This window comes from Kogia breviceps, chromosome 10, assembly GCF_026419965.1.
Source record: "Kogia breviceps isolate mKogBre1 chromosome 10, mKogBre1 haplotype 1, whole genome shotgun sequence".
Classification (NCBI taxonomy): domain Eukaryota; kingdom Metazoa; phylum Chordata; class Mammalia; order Artiodactyla; family Physeteridae; genus Kogia; species Kogia breviceps.
In genome coordinates, this window is record NC_081319.1 from 46,894,050 (window position 1) to 46,919,476 (window position 25,427).

Here is a 25,427-nt window from a genome sequence, read left to right on the forward strand (position 1 = left end):
ATAAAAGGAAATATTCCTGTAAAAGGTGGTTTGGAAGCATACAGGACTGCGTGGGTCAGAGAGGTCCTGGACCCAGAGCTTGTCCCCTCAGATGACTCTGCCTTATTGATTTTCTTATTCGCTAAATTCCTATGTATGACTGCAGATGACCAGCTCTAGGCATCTAGGGATCTTCTGGCTCCCGACTCTCATTCTGTTACACGTAGAAAATCACCAAAATGGTGAACTCCAGCATGGCTTTTTAAATTCTCTCTTTCTTTTTGGGGCAGGGGGGAGGGGATCCTTTGGTAGAATGTGGAAATCATCAAGAAGAGGATTCTACCTCCACGGCATTTTTTGCTGCTTCTGCCCACACTTTCCCGTTCTCTCTCGTGCTCTGTGAAGTATTATTCAGGATTCCAACTCCTCACTTCTCCTCCCCTAATGTTTCTGTAGAAGGTAGACTTGGAAACTGTGGACCTGCCCCAGGGAGATTCTTGGAAATCTCTGTCTGGTTCTTTTGCTGAATGCCAGCTCTAGTCTTCATTTAACATTGCTTGAATATTTTTGTTTTGCTTAGTTTAGTTTTTTAAACCTATTTGTTGCTCAGATTATTAGGAATTTGGTTTTGTTATGCCATCCTAAACTGAAATCTTCTCTAAAAAGAAAAACAACCCAATCAAAAAATGGGCAGAAGACCTAAACAGACATTTCTCCAAAGAAGACATACAGATGGCCAAGAGACACATAAAAAGATGCCCAACATCGCTAATTATTACAGAAATGCAAATCAAAAGTACAACGAGATATCACCTCATACCGGTCAGAATGGTCATCAGCTAAAAGCCTATAAACAGGGGCTTCCCTGGTGGCGCAGTGGTTAAGAATCTGCCTGCGGATGCAGAGGACATGGGTTCAAACCCTGGTCCGGGAAGATCCCACATGCTGCAGAGCAACTAAGCCTGCGTGCCACAACTACTGAGCTTGCACTCTAGAGCCCGTGAGCCACAACTACTGAGCCCGCACGCCTAGAGCCCGTGCTCTGCAACAAGAGAAGCCACTGCAATGAGAAGCCCACGCACTGCAATGAAGAGCACCACCCGCTCGCCGCAACTAGAGAAAGCCCACGCACAGCAACAAAGACCCAATGCAACCAAAAATTAATTAATTAATTAATTTTTAGAAAAAGATACACACACCCCTGTGTTCATAGCAGCACTATTTACAATAGCCAAAACATGGAAACAACCAAAATGTCCATTGAAAGATGAATGGATAAAGAAGATGTGGTCCGTATATATAATGGAATATCTCTCAGCAATTAAAAGAATTAAATAACGCTATTTTCAGCAACTTGCATGGACCTGGAGATTATCATACTAAGTCAAGTAAGTCAGAGAAAGACAAATATATGATCTCACTTATATGAAGAATCTAAAAAAAAATGATACAAATGAACTTATTTACAAAACAGAAACAGACTCACAGACTTAGAAAACAAATTTATGGTTACCAAAGGGGAAAGGTAGGGGGAGGGATAAATTGGGCGTTTGGGGATTGACATATACACACTACTATATTTAAAATACATAACCAACAAGGACCTACTGTATAGCACAGAGAACTCTGCTCAACATTCTGTAATAACCTAAATGGGAAAAGAATCTGAAAAAGAATAGATATATGGATATGTATAACTGAATCAGGTTGCTGTACACCTAAAACAAACAACATTGTAAATCAACTATACTCCAATACGAAATAAAAATTAAAAAAAAAAACACAACTGAGGGACTTCCCTGGTGGCACAGTGGTTAAGAACCTGCCTGCCAACGCAGGGGACACAGGTCCAAGCCCTGGTCTGGGAAGATCCCACATGCTGCGGAGCAACTAAGCCTGTGAGCCACAACTACTGAGCCTGCGCTCTAGAGCCCATGAGCCACAACTACTGAGCCCATGTGCCACAACTACTGAAGCATGCGCACCTAGAACCTGTGCTCCACAACAAGAGAAGCCACCGCAATGAGAAGCCCGCGCACCATAACAAAGAGTACGCCCTGCTCGCCGCAATTAGAGAAAGCCTGCATGCAGCAACGAAGACCCAACGCAGCCAAAAATAAAATAAATAAATAAAAATTAAAAACTGGAATCTTCTATACTTATTTAAACTGGTAACTTCAAGGCTGAAGTAAAAGCTGAGAGTGAGTTCTCTGACTTATGTTTCCTGGCATTTGCTAAAGAAATACGTTTTTATTTTCAGGACAGTTGCCCTTACCTGCTGCTTGAGTGCCTCCAAAGATTCAAATTCCAATCTGGCCAGTTTCATCTGGATATGCCGTGGCTTATCAGGTATGGCAAATGCAAGGATGAACTTCAAAGCCAGGAGTGCATGCTGAAAACAAGAAAGAGCACACGTTGCAGGGACACATTAGACCATGTGGGCGAGGAGACACATTAGCACCTCAACACCATGATCCTTCTCATTAATCTTGGGTCACTTCTAATTACTGGCCTGTGATGTACCACAGATCAACCAGGTCCATGAGTTATATTTAATCCATCTCACTGTGGCCCATTCAATAATTATTGACTTACTTTGCTTTATTCTTTTCAAATCAGTTATTCCCTTAAAATGATACCATATGCTACTCTCAGTGAAAAATAAAGTTTATTCTGAGAAGTCTCCCACCAAATGCTTTTTTTTAATGCATGTCTTAATCCCCAGTGTATTTAGTGTGCAACGTGTGCAGAGCCAAACGTTGCTCTTTGTGTAACACCATCTTCCCCTGTGCTGTACTTCAGGCTGAGTTACGTGGAACGTGCATGTGCCTTTTGGTGCCTCGTATCCTCTGCATCCCCAGTAGTGTCTGGTGCAGTTTCTTTCATGAAATGACAATCAATAAATATTGATGAGTTGATCGACTGTAATGTGCTACCTTATGTTGCGGACTCCACATACTGTGAGGCAGAAATGTATACAGAAATGTAGAGTGTATCCTTTATATTATGTAAAACGTATCTTTTATAACATGGGAAACTTAGAACCTGGCTATTTTATTTCCCTTCTACACCAACACCATACAGAGGTTTTCTAACATAATGAGGTTTATAATTATGCTTCTTTCTCTGCAGAAATAAGCCAACACGACTGCTTCCCCTGGTAAGCCTGCTCCTCAGATGCACAGCCTCGACTTGATGTTTCTCTAGTTCTGCCTTCATCTTGTGACCCAGGATCAAGACCCACAGAAAGCTGAATGATCTTTAAAGTTGCCTCTTTGATGACAGCATGAATTACTAAATATTAAAGGCTGGATAATAAATTTTAAAGGTAGGAAATAATGAAAAGGCGTTAAGAAAATCAGTGAAGGAGATGGAACAGGCTGTAAGAAATGTTGCATTGAATTACTGACGGAAAAGGAAGATAGCTGAAAAAAAATAAGTGAATTCCTTACTGTGATATTTTCAAGAGGGGGATGAAGGATAAATAACATGCGGACATCTCCTGGGAGAAGCATGAAATAATGAAGGAACTCAACATCGTGCCAGAACAAGCAATAATTCAATACAAAAACTTGAAAACTGGCAGAACCCCAGGGAAGGCCAGGCACTGCCTGGTATTAGCAGGAGATCTGGAGGGGACCAGGGATGGGCAGTCTTCACTGAAATGTGACTGCCAGGACCAAAGAAGGCACTGGAAGATACTGATTAGGTGCCTATAGTGTGAAAGCAAGAAGATAAAACAGATGACATCATGTGTTATAATTCTGAACTAAGTGAACTGAACTAACAGGAACCTGGAGAAAATCAACAAAGAACAAATGAATAATTTAGAAAGAGCTATACTGTGTCATTATTTCATTCCACTGGAGCACTGAGATGTAACTTTATATAAGACTTAATCTCTTCAGTAGAATTGTTAGACAAGAAATAAACAAATTAGTGAATGGAAAGAAATCCGTATTTTTCAGAAACTGTGTGTCCTCGAGTTGCCAGAGCGCCCCCCGCCCCCAACCCATGACCCAGTCACTGGCCCTATCCCATCTCTCCTAGCAAATCTGTCCCCATTTTCTCTTCTCTGGAGTCTCAGGAGGAATTACTGAGAAAGAAGACCCTGTCAAGGACTTCCCTTACAGGGGACCTGTAAGATGTGTCAACTCTTCTTTGGGAACCAGGACTGGCTACTGGGTGACTGGGAAAGGCTGCCATAGACCTGGTGCTCATAGTTTCCATATGAAATGTTCATAAAGCTCTTTTGAATTGAAAAAACATTGGTACGTATTAGACAATATTAGTTAAAACAGGAAGTCATTTTAACATGGTTAAAACACTTATGCAGCAACGAGCTTTTTTATAAGTGGTTCTCTATGGTTTACTTCCCCCCAGATATTCTATAATAAATGCTTTTAAAAGCCCATATGTAGAGAAGTCATTTTCTTTGGAACTACATTTGCAAAAAAGTTCCTAGTAGACCTGCTTATTTCAAGCTTTTCAGGTCCTATATAATAACCCCAGGGTCACGGTCCTTGAAGAGTCCCGCAAGCTGCACAGCCGGCACTCTTCACTGGTTCCCACAGCACCAGAAGTCAGCAGGGCAGTAGCCCTGTGTCCATCGCTCCATTCATGACTGCTGTGCTGGCCACTGCAGCGAAAGGGCTGATGTCCCGGCGCACAGTCTAGGTGGGGAGATGAGTAAGGACAGGCCATCACAACGCCACACGGGAGTGTTGCTGGCAGGGTACACATGTGAGGCCACAAGCACTTGGACCAGCAGGTCAGAGAGGGCTTCCTGAAGAAATAAGTTTGAACAGAGACATGATGGATGAGAAGGAGTTAGCCAGGCAAGGAGAGGGGGCCGAAGTGCTTCCAGAGAGAGGGCAAACAGACAAAGGGATGGGGGCTGAAAAGAGAGGGGCTGCGGAGGCAACCAGGAGCCCGGGGACACAGGCAGCAGAGTGAGGAGGCGCTGAAGGCATGAACACAGGAATGACTCAGTCAGATTTCTCTGTCTGTGGCAAGGGGCGTGGACGAGTGTGGAAGTGCAGGCAAGTGAGCAGGGTGACCTGAGTGTGCGTTAGAGCAGTGGGGCTGAAGCTCCAGGAGTGACTGGAGGGCTCGTTAGCAGCAGACTCGCCAGACCACCGTGACTCATGCACTGAACTGATAAGCACAGGACAGGGGGCAGGCCAGAGGGGAGAAGGGGTCTGTGCAGGCTGTGGATTTTCAGATGTCTATGGAGTGTCTAAGTGGACACGTCCAGCACATAGTACAGTAGAGGAGTCAAGGAGGCAGAGATTTGGGTCACTGCTGTATGTGTGTAAGTGGCAGATAAAGCCATGGGAGTGGACGAGATTTGCAAAGCTGTGTGGTGAAAGAGAGGAAAGACAAGATGGCAAGACGATGGCAGAGGATGGAAGTGGGGGAACCGAAACATGCATGACGAATGAAGCAGAGGGGCCAGCAAGAAGCCTGATAAGAAGCAGGTGGCAATCGGCAGAGATCTAGGAGGTTCTGGAGTTTCAGAAGCAAAGGGGAGAGAAAGAAGCCAGTCAAGGAGGGTGTCGGAGGGTCAAGGACATGAAGCCTGAGAGGGAACATATAGGTTTATCCACCAGGAGGCCTCTGGTGGCCCTGGTGGGAGGGGCTTCGGCTGAGTGGTCGCTGAAGCAGGACTCAGTGGGCTGGGAAGGGACTGGCAGACAAGGCTGGAGGAGGGAGGTGCTGACCACAGGGTTCAGAGAGTCTTCCTGCAAAGGAGGGCTGAGGGACGAGGCAGCACCTGGACAGAGACCTGTGCTGGCCAGGTGTTTGTTCTTTAAAGGTGTAAGTCCTAAACATGCTGAGACGCTTTGGGGATGGAACCAAGAGAATGGCCAAAGGTGAAGCTCTTGGAAGAAGTTCCAAGGCACAGAGCCAGGCTGCCGTGCCAAGGCAGGGGCTTAGCCATAAACAGGGCGTCTGATGTGGTCCCTGTCAAGGAGAGAGAGCTGACCACGAGGGACAGAGGCATTTAAGGGCACGAATTTGAGACTTAGGAATTTTTAAACACATTTATTGCTTAGAATATGCAATTCAACACTTAAAATGAGGAAGGAGAGGTGGGAATTACACATCGCATTCTCACTTTTCTTTCACAGAGCTAATCGCAAATCATCATTAAATATCCTTTCCTCAAAACAGATAATCATAATCTACAGCAGAAAAAAAAATGTCTCAGAGAACAAAATAAAAATGCCAACTTTATTAACTAGATTGGAAGAAATATCAACATCTTCACAATGAAATTTTGTTTGGATGGTGGCACTTTGGGCAACCTCCTTATCTTTAGTCTTTAACAGACATGTATTACTTTTGTACTGGGTAAAAAACACTTATGTGAAAAAGAACACAGGGATTCCACTCATTTAAAAAACGAGCTACACGTGCCCTGCCAGGCTCCTAACCCACCTGGTCACCACTGCCCACATGCCCAATAAACAGACCCAGACCAAACAACCTGCAGCTCAGAGAGTCTGGCTTTTAATCGGGAGTCCAAGAAGCTGGCAAAAGAAATCACACATTCTGCAAATGACAGTACAATGATGCAGGGCCAGACTGCTTCAGTGGTGGCCTTCTCCCACCTTACCTATCAAAACCTTCTGTCACACTGATTTTCTCCCCCAACTTTCCTACACTTTCAGAAGTTTCACCAATTTTAGGTTTATGTGGCATAATACACACCATCTTTAAAAAGAGAAAATATTCTGGCAGGGTTAAGAAGCATCACCATTCACAGATATCTGTTAATTAATTAGCTGGTGTTAGCAAACACTCTCTCTCTGTTACTCCCCCCTCCCCAATAACCTTGAGACCTTGGGAGTGGGGCGGGGAAGGCAACACAGGGTATCAGCTTCAAGGAAGAGGGGTAAAGAGAAGCAGAGAGGAACCAACATTGTCTGAATGATCAGGAAAGGATACATTACCCCCCTCTTTCTTCTTAGTGGGTTCTTGTACCCAGGATCCAGAATTCAAGTTGAGCATCATGATGGATTTAAGTAAGCTTTTGTAGTCTAGCCTAGAAACCTAAATAACATTTATAGCACTGTGCTTCAAAAGATTAATTTTTAAAATCTCGTTTATATTTTTCATACAAGAAAATCTGTTTCAAGGCTGGGAACTATTTTACGCTAACTGAACAGAGGAAAAAAATTGTGAAAAGAATTTTAGCTATTTTTACTTGTTTTCATAAATAAAAGAAAGCCTAAGATAAAATACAAATGTGCTCAGATTTGAAGAAAAACTCACTCAAAATGAATAGCTGGGTTGGCTTTTCATAGCCTCTTTATGAAAAGAGAAGACATTTTATGGGCCATGATTGTGATTCTTCACTAACAATCTTCCTTTAAAGTGAAACTCACAAAATTTATCCTAAACAAAGTAAAGGAGAAGAGAAACAGTGAGGGGTGGGGTGGGGAGATGGGCAGAATTTTTAAACTAATAAATACAAAGAAGTTGGTTACCCATGACAATATAGTTCAGGTAATGATTATAGGGTGTCTTGGTTGGGAAAGGGAAAAAGAACGGGACCAGAGAAAATTGGCACTCAGAAGCTACATGTTTTCTGGTGCCAGCGGTAAGGTACTGCCCACTCCACCATCACTGTGTCACTCACCTGTGGTCACTGCAGGGCTGTCAGACTCTTTGGAGTCTCGTGCCAGGTGCACAGAGAGTGAGAGGAACCATTTTATTTTAAAAAACTAGAAAATTCATGATATGATCAACAGTAGCAGCTGTGTTTGTAGCAATGTGTCCCCAACCCTGTCTCTTCTGAAATAGAATATGCAAATTAGAGTTGAATTCTTGGAATTCTGAAAAGTTAATTTGATTTCTACAGTGGTAGGTCTGCCACATTACCTCTTTCCATTCAGAGCTCACTGAATAAAAGAAAAGTCCTTCAAAAAAGGATCCTCTGCTGATTATCAGACAAACTAAATATGAAGTACCAATTAATAAGAAATGATTAATGAAGCTGAGATTGAAAAAAATTATGGAATTAGGCTCTTAAGGAAAAAAAAAATCAGGGATTTTCATTTTAAGATGGTAGATCAAGCATGCACATGTATTTCTTCTACCTCCCCAGGGTCCCCTGAAATGAGAGAAATATAGTCTAAAAAGAACAAGACTGGAAAACAAGAGAATTTGCCAAAACTTCTGAATATAGAACTTATGGAGTGGAAAGTGCTGCTCAAGTCTCCTGAGACAAAGGCAGGTCCTCCCAAAGGAGCCTCAAAAGAAGATGTCAGATTCAACCCCACAAAAGGAAAGGATTGGGGCAGGGAGTCAGCACCAAAGTGAATGCATTAAAGAACTACCTTCAGAAAAGCTGGGGCCATAAGAAGCCCTTTCTCATGCCACCTTATAACAGACTGACTGCAAGTTCTACTCTTGCACTAAAGCCAAAAACCTGCCCTTTAAAGAAAGCATGTGATCTTCTGGGAGAGTTCCTTGTGTGGGGTGGCCAGGCCCAAGAGAGAAGCTGAGCCTAAGGTCATACCAGACTCTTATTAAAAGACTTGGAGACCAGAGTGATGTCAGCTGTATGACAGGATAGGAAGTCCCAAACCTTGTTCCCCCACAGAGACACTGACTTAAGAACAACATACAGTCCAAAAAGACTTTGTGAGAACTTCAGAAAACAGCTAAGAAGCTACAGTACTCTAGGGAAGCACAAAGCTAAAAACAGCTGCTTTAGAATGAGTAAGTGAGTAAGAAAAGCTGTTGGATTTCACCTATGATAACCCTTCCTCCAAGCTGGCACAGTTCAGCACAACTGGGAGAAAACACCCAACTTGTGAATAGAGAAGTGTAACATACATTCAATGTACGTTCCATCTTTTCAAGGGACTTCCCTAGGAACTGGTTTCTGTCTCATTAGACTCAGGGCACTGGAGAGGATCCTGCATACTTTGGATGCCTGGGGGGGCCAATAAAAACAAAGGAGAGACTGCTGAAATACCAGAGAACCTGCAGTACTGAAGACAGAGACCAGAGGGAGGAAGAGATTACAAACTCCTAAAAAAGAAACCTGCAGACTTCCCTAATTGGGAAAATACATGCACAAGCCCAGAAAAGATACATCTCCAGAATGTCTGAAACATTCCCAGAATCTCTAGCTGGGCTGACTGATGGAGGTCTTTGCCTGTATGAAGCTAGTTTGTGAAGACTGGGAGAGATGGTTGTTTTTTCAAATGCCCAAATCTCAGCAAAAAAATAACAAGGAACACTAACAAACAGAAATATGACACAATAAAGGAAAATAATAAATCTCAAAAAAAGACCCTAAAGAAATAGAAATCTATGAAGTACATGACAAAGAATGCAAAACAATCATCTTAAAGAAACTCAGTGAATTGTAAGAGAACACAGACAAGTAACCGAAATAAGGAAAATGATGTGTGACCAAAATGAAAATATCAACAAAAAGATAGAAACTATAAAAAAAAAAAGAACTAAACAAATTCTAGAACTGAAGAATGCAATAACTGAATTGAGAAATTCACTATATGGGTTCAACATCAAACTTGTTCAAGCAAAAGAAAGAATCCATGAACTCTACAACAGGTCACCTGAAATTATTGAGTCAGAAGAGCAAAAAGAAAAACGAATCAAGAAAGATGAAGAAAGCTCAAGCTACTTAATGACATCAGCAAGTATTAACAATATATGCATTATGGGAATCTCAGAAAGAGAAGAGAGAGAAAGAGGGAGAGAGCTTATTTGAAGGAATTATGGTCAAAAACTTCCCAAATGTGAGGAATGAACTGGACATCCAAATTCAAGAAACTCAAAAGACTCCAACTCAGATGAACCCAAAGAACCCCATACTGAGATACACTATAATCAAACCATCAAAGGACAAAGAGAGAATCTTGAAAGTACCAAGACTGTGTCACATCATGTACAAGGGAGCTACCATAAGATTATCAGAAGAGTTCTTAGCAGAAAAAAATACAGGCCAGAAGGGAGTAAGATACATTCAAAGGGCTAAAAGAAAAAACCTGCCAACCAAGAATACTATATCCAGCAAAACTGTCCTTCAAAAATGAGAGAGAAATAAAGATCCTTCCAGATAAACAAAAGCTAAGGGAATTCATCACCACCACATCTACCTTATAAGAAATACTAAAGGGAGTCCATTAAGCTGAAAGGAAAGAATGCCGGACAACAACACAAAAGCATATAAAAATATAAAGCTTTCTGGTGAAGGTAAATAAATAGACAAATACAATATACAGTAATGGTGGTGTGTATATCACTTTTCATTCTGGTGTAGAATTTAAAGGATAATTTCATAAAAATAACTATAAAATTGTGTAATTTGTGACATCAATAACAAATTGGAGGGGAGATGTAAAAGAGTAGACATTTTGTACGTGACTGGTTTCTATTACTTTAAAATAGATTACTATACTATAAGATGTTTTATGTACTCTCCATGGTAACCACAAAGAAATACCTATAGAAAACACATAAAAGAAAAATGAGAAAGAAATCAAAAACAAGTCACTATGAAAAAAAAAATCAACAAAACACAAAGGAGTACATCAAGAGAGGCAAAAGACAAAATAACTATAAGACATACAGAAAAAAATGAATAAAATTGCAATGATAATTTTGTTACTATCAGTAATTACTTTAAATGTGAATAGATTATATTCCCTGATCAAAAGACTTGAGAGGCTGAGTGGATTAAAAAAACAAGATCCAACTAAATGCTATCTATAAGAGACTCACTTTAGATGTAAGAGCACATGCAGGATAAAAGTGAAAGGACAGAGAAAGATATTACATGCAAATGGTAACCAAAAAATAAAAAGAAATCAGAAGTGGCGATCTTGTATCAGACAAAACAGACTTTAAAAGACTAAGATAAGAGACAAGAAGAGCATTATACAATGATAAAGGGTCAATTCACCACCAATAATTATATATTGTTAACATTGGAGTACCCACATATATGAAGCAAAAAAATACAGAATTGAAGGAAAAAGTAGACAATAATGCAATAAAAGTAGGAGATTTTTAAGTACCCCACTCTCAATAATGGATAGAGCAGCCAGACAGAAGATCAATAAGGAAATAGAGGACTTGAAGAACACTATAGATCAACTGTACCTAACAGACATGGACAGAATTCTCCACTCAACAAGAGCAGAATACACATTCTTCTAAAGCACACATGAAATATTCTCTAGGATAGATCACCTATTAGGCTATAAAACACATCTTAACAAATTAAGAACACTGCAATCATATCAATTATCTTTTTAGACAACAATGGAATGAGACTAGAAATCAACAGCAAAATGAAAACTGAAAAATTAAATAAGTGAAAATTAAACAACAAACTCTTCAACAACCAATGGGCCAAAGAAGAAATCAAAAGGGAAATTAGAAAATGTTTTGACATAAATGAAAATGAAAACACAATATACCGACATTTATGGGATTCAGCAAAAGCTGAAGCTAAGAGGGAAAGTTATTGTCTTAAACGCCTTCTTTAAAAAAGAAGAAATATCTCAAATCAGCAACCCACTTTATATCTCAAGGAACTAGAAAAAGAAGAACAAACTAAACCCAAAGTTATCAGAAGGAAGGAAATAATAAAGAGTAGAGGGACTTCCCTGGTGGCGCAGTGGTTAAGAATCCACCTGTCAATGCAGGGGACATCCCTGGTCTGGGAAGATCCCACATGCTGCAGAGCAACTAAGCCTATGTGCCACAACTACTGAGCCCACACTCTAGAGCCCGCAAGCCATAATTTCTGAGCCATGTGCCACAACTACTGAAGCCTGTGTGCCTAGAGCCTGTGCTCTGAAACAAGAGAAGCCACTGCAATGAGAAGCCCGCGCACCACAACGAAGAGCAGCCCCCACTTGCTGCAACTAGAGGAAGCCTGCATGCAGCAATGAAGACCCAACACAGCCAAAAATAAATAAATAAAATAAATTGATTTAAAAAAAGATTAGAGCAGAAATAAATGAATTAGAAAACAAAAAGCAATAGAAAATATCAATGAAACTAAGAGTTGGCTTTTTTGAAGGCCAACAAATCAACAAACTCTTAGCTTGACAAAGAAAAAAAAAGTTAAATAACAAAAATCAGAAATGAAAGGGTAGACATTATAACTGATGCCAGAAATAATAAGGATTGTAAGAGACTACTATGAAACCAAGAAAAAAATGGATAAACTCCTAAAAACATATGACCTACAAAGACTGAATCATGAATAAATAAAAATTCTGAATAGATACAGAACTAGTAAGAAGATTAATCAGTAATAAAAAAATCTCCCAGCAGAAAGCTCAGAACCAGATGTCCTCACTTGAGAATTCTACCAAATACATAAAGAGAAATTAACACCAATCCTTCTCAAACTCTCCCCACAAAAAATTGAAGATAAGGGAGCACTTCCAAATTCATTTCATTCTCTGAAGTCAGCATTACTTTAATACCCAAACCAGACAAACTTATTACAAGAAAAGAAAATTACAGACCAATATCCCTGATGAATATTGATGCCAAAATCCTCAACAAAATGCCAGCAAAGTGAATTCAGCAGCACACTGAAAGGATTATACACCACAGCCAAGTAGTTTTTATTTCTGGAATGCAAGGATGGTACAACATATGAAAAGGAATCAATGTAATATAACACATTAACAAAATGAAGAAAAAAAATGATCATTTCAATCGACAAAGAAAAAGCATTTGACAAAATTCAACTTCCTTTCATGATAAATACAATCAACAAGAAGAAAATAAGGAAAGTACCTCAACATAATAAAGCCCATATATGAAAAGCCCATAGCTAACAACAGACTCAATGGTGAAAAGCTCAAAGCTTTTCCTCTAAGATCATGAACAGGCAAGGATGACCTCTCTCACTGGAAATCCTAGCCAAAGTAATTAGGCAGCTGCTACACAGAACAGTATGGAAGCCAAAAATAGAATTACAATATGATACAGCAATCCCAGTTCTGGGTATATATTCCAAAAACAAAAAGAAAGAAAGAAAAGAAAGTAGGATGTTGAAGAGATATTTGCATACCCATGTTCACTGCAGCACTAATCATGATAGCCAAGAAGTAGAAGCAACCTAGTCCATGAGTGGATGAATGGATAAAGAAAATGTGGTATATACATATGGGGGAATATTATTCAGCCATTTAAAAAGAAGGTAGAGAGTTTCAGTTTTGCAAGATAAGAAAGCTCTAGAGATCTGCTGAACAACAATGTACATATTGTTAACACTACTGCACTGTACACTTAAAAATGGTTAAGATGGTAAATTGTATGTTATGTGCTTTTTCCACAGTTAAAAGACTCACAGGTCAAAAATCCCAACAATCCCCCCTGCAAAAAAAGAAAGCCAAACAAGGAGGGGTACTGCTGCCCAGGATGGCAGACACTCAAGTTCTTCAGACTCAGAGTGAGGTCAGTCAAATCCCTGGGTGGCCAGTCTGTTCCCAGCTCATGAACCTCCCAGGGACTCTCCTCATGTATTGATAGAATCTCCTACCACAGGGAGCCCTTCCGAGGAACAGATCTGCACACCCACGATGGCAGAGGGAAGCCACAGCAGCTCTTCATCTCACCATCCCAACCACCAGACAGTGTCACAAAGCTGAGGACCACAAATGCCATGACCAAGATGAACAAACAGAGCTAACCCTCGAGGACAAAAGCAGACATTTGGAGAGCACATAAGAACTCAAAGTTTACTGCCCACATGTGCTATATGAAAAAGAAAATTACTCGAGGAGTTACTCCAGGAAAATGAAAATGGCATCTAAGACAATGACAGGGAAAATAAGGAACAGAAGCAGCAGACCATGATTTACAAGAGGCTAAAAGAAAACAAAAGATGACCCTTTGGATTTGAATGCTTACAAGGTTCTCCTTTAAGAAGCAAAGTGTTAATCCTAGGATTATATTTCCTTCTCTTCAGGTTCAATAATGCTAATGGTTAAACAGTATCTAATATTCATAATATTATAAATGTTCATTCTTCTGTTTTTATCACCAACTGGGAGACAAATCATAGCCAATTATAATTTGCAGTGTAAACGTAATAAAAGAGCCAGCAAAAATGGGGAGAGGAGAGGGCAGTGGAAGCCAAAGGAAGATTAACTATGTTAACAGCCTCATCTTCAACATTACCTAAAGTTGACAAACCAAGAGACACATGTTTTAAGTGAAGTTTTTAAAGCTATAATGCCACTTGCAGCAACACAGATGGACATAGAGATGATCATACTAAGTGAAGTAAGTCAGACAGAGAAAGACAAATATCATATGACATCACTTATATATGGAATCTAAAAAAAATGATACAAATGAACTTATTTATAAAAAAAGACTCACAGACATAGAAAACAAACTTGTGGTTACCAAAGGGGGAAGTGGGGGGAAGGGATAAATTAGGAGTTTGGGATTAGCAGAAAGAAACTGCTATATATAAAATAGATAAACAACAAGGACCTACTGTATAGCACAGGGAATTATATTTAATATCTTGCAATAAACTATAATGGAAAAGAAACTGAAAAAGAATATATATGTGTGTGTGTATACACACACACACACACACACACACACACACACACACACACACAGAGCACCAAATCACTTTGCTGTACACCTGAAACTAACACTACATTGTAAATCAACTATATTTCAACTTTAAAAAATGGTGCGGGGGAGACTTCTATTTTTACTTTATTATACTATTTGGACTTTGTGATATTGCCCTCCATCCCCATATGTATCCATTACTTCTCTAAAGAAAAGAAAATGATAAATTCTCTTAGTCTGGTGCAGGGTCAGCAAACTTCTTAGAGGCCCACAAAGTCAATATTTTAGGTTTTCTTGCCGTATGTCTCTGTCACAACTATTCAACCCTGCCGTTTCATGCAATGTGAAAAGCAGTCACAGTTGATACATAAAGAAATGGGTGTGGCTGTGTGCCAACATCACTTAATTAAGAAGCAGCAAGAGGATTTGGTCCTTTGGCCAGAGTTTGCTGTCCTTTGGTATAGAGTGCATAGAAAGACTGAAAACTCTATAGTTATTTAACCAATTAATTCATATGAATCTTTGTCAAAAGATGAGAAAGCCTCATAAAATTTGCCTTTGTCTCAATAACACAAATGAATAGGAACCTTCCCTGGAGTTTCAAAGAAGGCTTCTCCCAGCATCTTCAGGCCCTAACCCTGACGAGTCACTGCCAGACCCGGAGAGACGCAGCACCTGTGACACCAGCACACTGTGCTCCTGATCAGGATCTGCGCCAGGTGCGTGGAGGACGCACACACATGGCAGGACTGGGAGACGCCGTCATCACAGACAGCCTGGGCCTCTGCTCCATCCACATGGCTATTTCCCAAGATCAGTCAAGTGAATAAGGAGTTGGGCTTAAAAGGTTAATGGAAAGTTGAATCTAAAGGAAGTGTACAGGGTAAAGAAGCAATAGGAAAATGTTAGGAGAGCCAATTAAATCAGAGAGCTAAGAGTAATTGATTACTATAAAAACATGAAAACATTTTTATCTCCTCTTCTTCTATCTCACCACATAATGAAACAGTGGTTTGAAAAAAAAATGTCAATTAAACTAGAGGAATACAAGGAAATAATTTTAAGGGTTACAAATAAATTAAGCTGAATGCCTCATCATCTCTTCCCTTTAAAAATATAATCTCCAGGACTTCTCTGGTGGCACAGTGGTTAAGAATCCACCTGCCAATGCAGGGGACAAGGATTCGAGCCCTGGTCCAGGAAGATCCCACATGCCACGGAGCAACTAAGCCCTTGCACCACAACTACTGAGCCTGTGCTCTAAAGCCCGTGAGCCACAACTACTGAGCCCGCATGCCACAACTACTGAAGCTGCGCACCTAAAGCCCATGCTCTGCAACAAGATGAGCCACAGCAATGACAAACCCACGCACCACAATGAAGAGTAGCCCCCTCTCGCTGCAACTAGAGAAAAGCCCGTGCACAGCAACGAAGACCCAACGCAGCCAAAAATAAATAAATAAATTTATTTTAAAAAAATATATAATCTCCCTTGTAGGCATTTGCTAACAGAAGAGGCTCCTCATTGGTAAAGGACACTGAGTAATGAGACTGTCATTTGTCACTGGGATGAGAAAGCTAGCTTTCAAGGCTTTGGCAACCTCCGTGTCACCAAATAACACATCTTATCCAGCCTTAAAGCTTGTTGCCCTTGAAGTGATTAACTTTAATTTAAAGCCTCTTTCAGCTTCTCTCATCTCTAAAATCTGTGCATTCCCGATATGGCAGCAGGTGTCACTACCCACCATAAAGCTTGTAAAGCTTGTTCTCCTCCCAATCAGAGGCACTTTCAAGCCATTTCTAGGACAGATTTGATGATTGTGAAAGAAAGTGCAACCTGTAGGAGGGTTATGTTTTATTTGGAGTTTGTTTTGTTTTTTTCAACAATTATTTTGATCACTTGACAAGCAAAAAATCAAGCTACACTAATAACTGCGTGCCTGGAAATGTTCTCTGAGGCCTGTGAAGCAAAATGGTACCCTGAGATTGCGATTTCATTTCACTGTACACTACTTCATTTATATTAAGTGGACCATCAAGTGAGAATTTAAATCACGCTGGAGAAACACACATTTGTAACCTCTAAAGCATAAGCCACAGAGGCCAGCCATGGTGCATGCCAGGGATCATAAGAAGGGTGGTGGCTCTCCCACAGTGCAAGGACACAGAATCAGCCTCCTGCGGTCACCTGCCTAATGCTTGGCTAGTCAGTGACACAGCTGATCCTGGAGCCCTGCCTCCTCACTTGACCCCACCAGGCAAGGAGAGCAGGTTCAGGAAACCAGATGGTGAAGTCTTGCAGGAAATGAGTACAGTCTGGGGCCAACTGAGCTGTCCCCTCCTCCCTGGCCTCCCCAAACATTGTTTATATTCAGACATATATAGGTACAGTGGACACTGGAAGAATCCAGGAGCCCTGCCTTCTCACCTGACCCCACCAGGCAAGGAGAGCAGGCTCAGGAAATGAGTACAGTCTGGGGCCAACTGGGCTGTCCCCTCCTCCCTGGCCTCCCCAAACATTGTTTATATTCAGACATATATAGGTACAGTGGACACTGGAAGAATCTCTGACATTGAAAAAAAAAAAAAGTCTTCAAGGCTCAATGGCAATGGGGATTTCAAGCCACAGGTACAAGAGGGGAGGAGAGTTATTCCCCTTCACCCTGGTGGTGGCAGGATGTGTTCATGGCTACAGTACATATGTGAAATGAGCCTGTGACCCCTGAGATGGTTCTTCCTTCACAGACTTTGTCTGCTTCCCTCCAAGTCTTTTGTTTTCTTTACAGTTTTTTTTCCCCTTCCAATGTAGATGCTGTGGCCATGGGAACAATTTGTTCAGTACAGAACTAAATGAGTTAATAACTAGTTATATTTAATCACACTTCCTTGAGTCCCAACTGTGAAGTAAAGATAGGCATTTCTTTGACACCACTGGGCTTAAGTTCTATCCCATCTCGTTTTGCTTTGAACCAGCCTGAATTTGCCAACGCCCTGTCTGGACTTGGCCTCTGAAATGCGTCCCCTCCAGGGGCTGCTCCTTCTATCCCCTCTTCGCCGGGGTCCCTGGAAGGTTCATGCCTCTTCCATGTCCCCCAGAACATCATCTTCCTTTATTCCTACCATGCGCTAGTCCTTTTGAAGCTCAATTGGGTATGTACAGGAGGACACAGAGGCTACAGATTCCATGTAAGGACTCCCTGGTGGACAGTAATGCCTGTTGCCATATCTGCTATGCAGAGATTTTAGAGCTGAAACAATCTGAGAGAGTCTTTAAATTAAAGTCAGTCACTTCAAGGGCAAGAAACTGACCTTCAGGGACTACACATCAGGGCTGAGAGCCAAGTTCTAGATTCTTCATTTTACACGATACTATTTCTCCCCACGAGACCCTCCTGGTGGTGCTCTGTGAACACACATGGTGGCCACGGGAAACCACACGCTTGGAGGTCAAGCAAACCTACGTGCAGACACCTCCTGCAGGATGCTGTGCATGTCAGTGAGCCATGGGAGCCTCACTTTCCTTCCTCATGTGACACAGCGCTGTCACACCCAATATGTGGTGAGCAGTCAACATACAGAAATGCTAATTCTTTCACTGAGGTATAACTGACATACAACATTATATTAGTTTCAGGTGTACAACAAATGGTTCGATATTTGTATACACTGCAAAATGATCACCAGAGTAAGTCTAGTTACCATCGTCACCATACATAGTAATGAAGTATTTTTCTTATGCTGAGAACTTTCAAGATTTACGCTCTTATGCAGTAAAGTATTGTTAACTATTGTCACCATGCTGTACCTCAATCACATCCCCATGACTTACTTATTTTATACCTGGAAGTTTGTGCCTTTTGACCCCCTTTAACCTGCCTCTCTGGCAACTACCAATCTGTTCTCTGTATCTATGAGCTTGGTTTTGTTTGTTAGATTCCACATATAAGTGAAATCATATGGTATTTCTCTTTCTCTGACTTATTTCACTTAGCATAATGCCATCAAGGTCCATCCATGTTGTCACAAATGGCAAGATTACATTCTTTTTTATGGCTAAGAGTATTCCATTTGTGTGTTTGTGTGTGTGTTTGTGTGTGTGTGTGTGTGTGTGTGTGTGTGTACACTACATCTTCTTTATCCATTCACCTGTCGATGGACACAGGTTGTTTCCATATCTTGGCAATTGTAAATAATGCTACAATGAACACAGGAATGCATGTGCCTTTTCGAATTAGTGTTTTCGTTTTCTTTGGATAAGTACACAGAAGTGGAATTGCTGGATCACATGATAGTTCTATTTAAAAGTTTTTGAGGAAACTCCATATTATTTTCCATAGTAGCTGCACCAATTTACACTCCCACCAACAGTGTAAGAGGGTTCCCTTTTCTCCATGCCCTCTCCAGCATTTATTATTTGTAGACTTTTTGATGATGGCCATTCTGACCAGTGTGAGGTGATATCTCACTGTGATTTTGATTTGCATTTTTCTGATGATTAGTAATGTTGAGAACCTTTAATGTGCCTGTTGGCCATCTGTATGTCTTCTCTGGAAAAATGTTTATTTAGATCTCTGCCCATTTTTTAACTGGATTGTTTTTTGCTATTGAGTTGTATGAGGTCTTTATATTTTGGATATTAACACCTCTTACCAGATATATAATTTGCAAATATTTTCTCCTATTCAGTAAGTTGCCCTTTCATTTTGCTGATGGTTTCCTTTGCTGTGCAGAAACTTTTTAGTTTGAAGTAGTCCAATTTGTTAATTTTTGCTTTTGTTGCCATTGCTTTTGGTGTTGAATCCAAATAATCATTACCAAGACTGATGTCAAGAAGCTCACCGCCTGTGGTTTCTTCTAGGAGGATGCCACTCTCTTTTACAGTTTCAGGTCCTAGATTCAAGTCTTTAATCCATTTTGAGTTAACTTTTGTGTATGGTATAAGATAGTCTGGTTTTGTCCTTTTGGATGTGGCTGTCTAGCTTTTCCAAAACCATTTATTGAAGAGACTGCCTTTTCTCCACTGTATATCCTTGCCTCTTTGTCATAAGTTAATTAACCACATGTGAATAGGTTTATTTCTAGGCTATCTGTTCTGTTCCACTGATGTGTCTGTTTTTATGCCAATACCATATTATTTGATTACTACACCCTTGTAATATAGTTTATAAGCAGGGACTGTAATGCCTCCAGCTTTGCTCTTCTTTCTCAAGATTGCTTTGTTTATTTAGAGTCTGTGAGATAATAGAAAATATATATTTGGTCTCTGTCTCTGGTTCCTGGCACAGAACTACTAAAACCCTTATAATTTCCTAAGTGATAAGAACACCAGGAACATCTCTTTTTCAAATATTGGTCTTTGACCTATGTTCTTGACACAGAGCTCCTAAAGCCCTTGTAGTTTCCAAGGTGATAGGGGTGTCTTTTCCTCTATTGAGGTAACTCTGGGTGGGCTCCTGGATGAGGGCTGGTCACCAGAAAGGCCAAGCTAATCTTATAAGATTGGAATTTTCAGCCTCACCTCCCATGCTCTTGAGAAGAGAGAAGGGCTGAAAATGGAGTTGATGATCTATCATGCTGACGTGATAAAGCCTTCCTAAAAGTACAGTCTTTGGACAGCTTCCAGGTTGGTGAACACATGGAGATGCTGTGAGAGTGGGTACCCAGGAAGGGCATGGAAGCTCCACACCCCTTCCCCGTGCCCTATGCATCCTTTCCACCTGGATGGTCATCTATATTCTTTACTATAGCCTTTCATAAGAAACCAGTAAATGTAAGTAAACTTTTCCTGAGTTCTGTGAGCCACTCTAGCAAATTAATCAAACCTGTAGAGGGGGTCGTGGGCACCTCTGATTTATACCAAGTAAGTCAGAGGTACAGGTAACAAGCTGGACTAGAGACTGGCATCTGAAGTCCAACCTGGGCTTGCGACTTGTGTCTGAAGTGTGTATGGTGGGACATCCTGTGTGACTGAGCCTTAACCTATGGGATCTGATACTACCTCTTGGTAGACAGTGTCATAACTGAGATAAATTGCAGGAGATGCAGCAGTGCTGCAGAGAATTGCTTGGTGAGTGGAAAAACCTCCACATATTTGGTGTCCAAAAGTGTCTGAAGTGAAGTGTTTTCTGTGAAGGTAAAGGAGACACACAAGAAAGAAAGTAGGGAAGAGCTGGCTTTCCCCTATACGTAAAGTGGAAGATTGAGGGTTTTCCATTACAGGGTCTTTTGTGGTTCCATATGAATTTTAAGATTTTGTTCTATTTCTGTGTAAATGTCATTGGTATTTTGATAGGGGTTACACCGAATCTGTAAATTGCTTTGGGTAATATTGAGACAGGCTGGGACCTGGGACCCTTTGCTGTAGTGCTGCAGTGCTTGCACCTGGACAAACATCTTCTCGAGCAACACAATAAAGAGATTATAAGGGACTAAAAACAACTGCATACTTGCACAGTTGGGGCAAATTATGGACAAAAAGATTAGAAAAAAAGACCAAAAAACCCAACTGCCACTTCTGAAGAGCACTGAGCAAAAACAGGGTGTCAGGAACAAAAGCAGGGTACTGCGCACACCCCTTGTACACAACACCACCAAAGGGTGGGCAAAACACCTAAGCCCCCCCTCTGGCCCGACCCCTGAACACAGCCCCACCCTCACCCCATGTAAGAAACCAGCTCACCCCCCTTCAGGGAGCGAGTAAGGGAACCTGTTACTTGTTTTTGCTCCCTCCTGCGGTTGCAGGAGCCCCAATAAAGCCTTGCCTGAATTTCTTGTCTAGCCTCTAGTCAATTTCTATTGACGGGGGAAGGCCAAGAACCCTGGTCTGCATCAGTATGGACATTTTAACAATATTAATTCTTCCAATCCAGAAGCATGGAATATCTTTCCATTTATGTGTGTCTTCTTCAATTTCTTTCATCAATGTCTTATAGTTTTCAGTGTACAGGTCTTTCACCTCTTTGGTTAAATTTATTCCTAGGCATTTTATTTTTCTTGATGTGATTGTTCATGGGATTGTTTTCTTAATTTCTCCTTCTCATAGTTCATTATTAGAGTGTAGAAATGCAACAGATTTTTGTATATTGATTTTGTATTTTCCAACTGAATTCGTTGATCAGTTCTAATAGTTTTTTGCTGGAGTCTTTAAGGTTTTCTATATATAAAGTCATGTCATCTACAAATAGTGACAGTTTTACTTCCTCCTTTCCAATTTGGATGCCTTTTATTTCTTTTTCTTGCCTAACTGTTCTAGCTAGGACTTTCAATCCTAAATTGAATAAAAGTGGTGACAGTGGGTTTCCTTGACTTGTTCTTGATCTTACAGGAAAAGCTTTTTAGCTTTTCACCATTCAATATGATGTTGGCTGCAGGCTTGTCATATATGACCTTTACTATGTTGAGGCATGTTCCTTTTATCTACTTTGTTGAGAGTTTCTATCACAAATGGATGCTGAATTTTGTCCAATGCTTTCTCTGCATCCACTGAGATGACCACATTGTTTTTATCCTTCATTTTGTTAATGTGTTGACTGATCTGAACCAACCTGTATCCTGAAATAAATCCCACTTCAGCATGGTGCATGATCTTTTTAATGTATTGTTGAATTTGGTTTGCTACAAGGATTTCTGCATCTATGTACATTGGGGAAAATGGCTTGGAATTATCTTTTCTTGCGGTCTCCTTGTCTGGTTTCGGTATCAGGGTAAAGCTGGTCTTGTAAAATGAATTTGAAGCATTCCCTCCTCTTCAATTTTTTGGAAAAGTTTGAGGATTGGTATTAATTCTTCTTTGAATACAAGTATTCAAATATAAGAATACAAGAATTCACCAGTGAAGCTGTCTGGTCCTGGACTTGTTTGTTGGGAGGTATTTGATTACTGATTAAATATCCTTACTAGTAATTGGTCTCTTTGGATTTTCTATTTCCTCATGATTCAGTCTTGGAAGGTTTTATGTTTCTAGGAATTTATCCACCTCTTCAAGGCTGTCTGATTTGTTGGCATATAATTGTTCATAGCAGTCTCTTATGATCCTTTGTATTTCTATGGTATCAGTCTTCTCTTTCATTTCTGATTTTATTTGAGCACTCTTTTTCCCTTCATGAGTTCAGCTAAGATCAAAAAACCAGCTCTTAGTTTCACTAATCTTTTCTAATGTCTTTTAGTCTCCATTTCATTTATTTCTCCTCTGATCTTTGTTATTTCCTTCCTTTTACTAATTTCGAGCTTCAATTGTTCTTCTCTTCCTAGTTCCTTTAGGTGTAAGGTTAAATTGTTCATTTGAGATTTTTCTTGTTTCTTGAGGTTGGCCTGTATTACTATGAACTTCCCTCTTAAAACCACTGTTGATATATCCCATAAATCTGGGTATGTTGCATTTCCACTTTCATTTGTCTCAAGATGTTATTTGCTTTCTCCTTTGATTTCTCTGTTGACCCACTGGTTGATCAGTAGCATGTTGTTTAATCTCCATATATTTGTGATTTTTCCAGTTTTCTTTTTGTAATTGATTTCTAGTTTCATACCACTGTGGTCAGAAATGATGCCTCATATGATTTCAAACTTCCTAAATTTATTAAGAGTTGTTTTGTGACCTAATGTATGATCTATCCAAGAGAATGTTCCATGTGCACTTGAGAAGAATGTCTATTCCCCTGCATTTGGATGTAATGTTCTTTATATATCTATTAAGTCAATCTGATCTAATGTGTCATTTAAGACTGAAGTTTCCTTATTGATTTTCTGTCTGTTTGATCTATCCATTGATGTATTAAAGTCCCTACTATTATTGTATTACTGTCAATTTCTCCCTTTATGTCTGTTAATATTTGCTTTATATATTTAGGTACTCCTTTGTTGGATGCATACATTTTTTTTTTTTTTTTTTTTTTTTTTTTTTTTGGCGGTATGCGGGCCTCTCACTGTTGTGGCCTCTCCCGTTGCGGAGGCTCCGCACGCGCAGGCCCAGCGGCCATGGCTCACGGGCTTAGTTGCTCCGCGGCATGTGGGATCTTCCCGGACCAGGGCACGAACCCGTGTCTCCTGCATCGGCAGGCAGACTCTCAACCACTGCGCCACCAGGGAGGCCCATGATGCATACATTTTTATAAACGTTATATCCTCTAGCTGGATTGGCCCCTTTATCATTATGTAATACCCTTCTTTGTCTTTTATTACAGTCTTTGTTTTAAACTCTATTTTGTCTGATACAAGTATAGCTACTCCAGCTTCCTCTTGGTTTCCATTTGCATGGAACATCTTTTTCCATCCCTTCACTTTCCGTTTATGTGACCTTACATCTGAAGCACCTTGTAGGCAGCATACAGATGGCTCTTAATTTTCATCCATTCAGCCATTCTTTGTCTTTTGACTGGATAATTTAGTCCATTTACATTGAAAGTAATTACTGATAAGTATGTACTTATTGCTAGACTGTTATTTGTTTTCCTCTCTGTTCCTTCCTTCTTCTCTTGTTCTCTTCCTTTGAGGTTTGCTGGTAGTGTTATGCTTAGATTCCTTTCTCATTATCTTTTGTGTATCTACTGTGAGTTTTTGCTTTGTGGTTACCATGAGGCTTGCTAGAACAACCTGTACTTAGAACAATCTATCTTATGTTGATAACAATTTACGGAGGGGGTTGTTGGAACTTCTAATCTATAGCTCATCAGTCAAAAGCAAAGGTGATAAATTGGGCTTGTAACTGGCATCTGAAGTGTGTGAGATCCATCTTGATTGTGGGTCACAGTGCTGGGTGTGGGGTTTTTGGTGAGACTGTGTCTCACTCTTTCCTACCCACCTCAATGTGGTCCTTTTCTTGTTTCATGTGAAGGAGATACTCAGCTGTTTTTCAGGTCTTTTCCAGAGGGAGTTGTTCCATATGCAGCTGTAGATTTGGTGTGTCCATGAGAGGAGGTGAGTTCAGGATTCTCCTACTTGCCCTCTTGAACCACCCTCTAGAAATGCTAATTCCTAAAGTTACTATGTTACTACTTTGTCAGATTGGGCTCTCTGACCTTCTTCAACTTAGTTTAGGACTCTAGACTTTAGAGGCAGCAATTTAACCAATCAGCTATGTTTTTGAAGAAAGAAATTACTGCAAAGAATGTTAGTGTCCTACAATGGAGCCTCCTAAAAATCAGATCGTATCTGTTTATAAATGAAAAGATGGTAACTCTTAATTTTGCTCTCATAAGTCTTCATTCCAATTCAGTTAATACTGCTTATATGAATATACAAATGTTCTGTGGAAGGCCACAATGTCACTGTCTGCAGTTTTCACTCTGAACAAATGTTTCTAACAAAAATATACTTCTAAATCAAGAACTTGTGCCAGGATATAATAGGCTTTACATTTCAAGCACCAAACCATCCCAGTGGCATCAGCTAATTAACTGGGTGATGGATGACAGAAAGGTCCTAAACTGCATCTCAGAATCTGCAAAGATTAAAAGCCTGAAAGGTTGGGCAGGAGAGGGTGGGGGGCTAGATTTCTGCCTATCCCACTGTGGACTTTTCACTGCCACTGTCATTGAGCAAATAATTGGTTTGCTTAATTATTGAAACATTCTGCTTTATATGTTTCCCTGAAGCAAGATTTGTCATATTTACTACTAAACATATGCTTCAACTTACTATTTCTGTAACTGACAAATTTATACAAAACCTAATAAAACTCCTCAAAACAGACTTATAAGCACTTCTGGTTTCAGCTCCAACATGTAAAGAGTTTGGAAGACAGCACTCTTGTCAATACAACAAGAAAAAGCTGGACAAACTGAAAATTAATGACTTCTTTGACCTGTCTGAGAAGTGAGGACAAACCACCACCCCAAAAA

The 25,427-nt window shown here is 40.3% G+C and overlaps 1 protein-coding gene across 2 annotated transcripts in view; it reads right to left on the reverse strand.

The window, feature by feature from the left end:
- Positions 1 to 25,427, reverse strand: part of ANO10 (anoctamin 10) — a 240,231-nt gene that overhangs the window by 56,057 nt on the left and 158,747 nt on the right. For both annotated transcript variants that reach the window (XM_067005638.1, XM_067005639.1), the window contains exon 12: positions 2,255 to 2,371. In XM_067005638.1, coding sequence (XP_066861739.1) covers positions 2,255 to 2,371 — 117 coding nt within the window. The remainder of the gene's footprint in view (positions 1 to 2,254; positions 2,372 to 25,427) is intronic.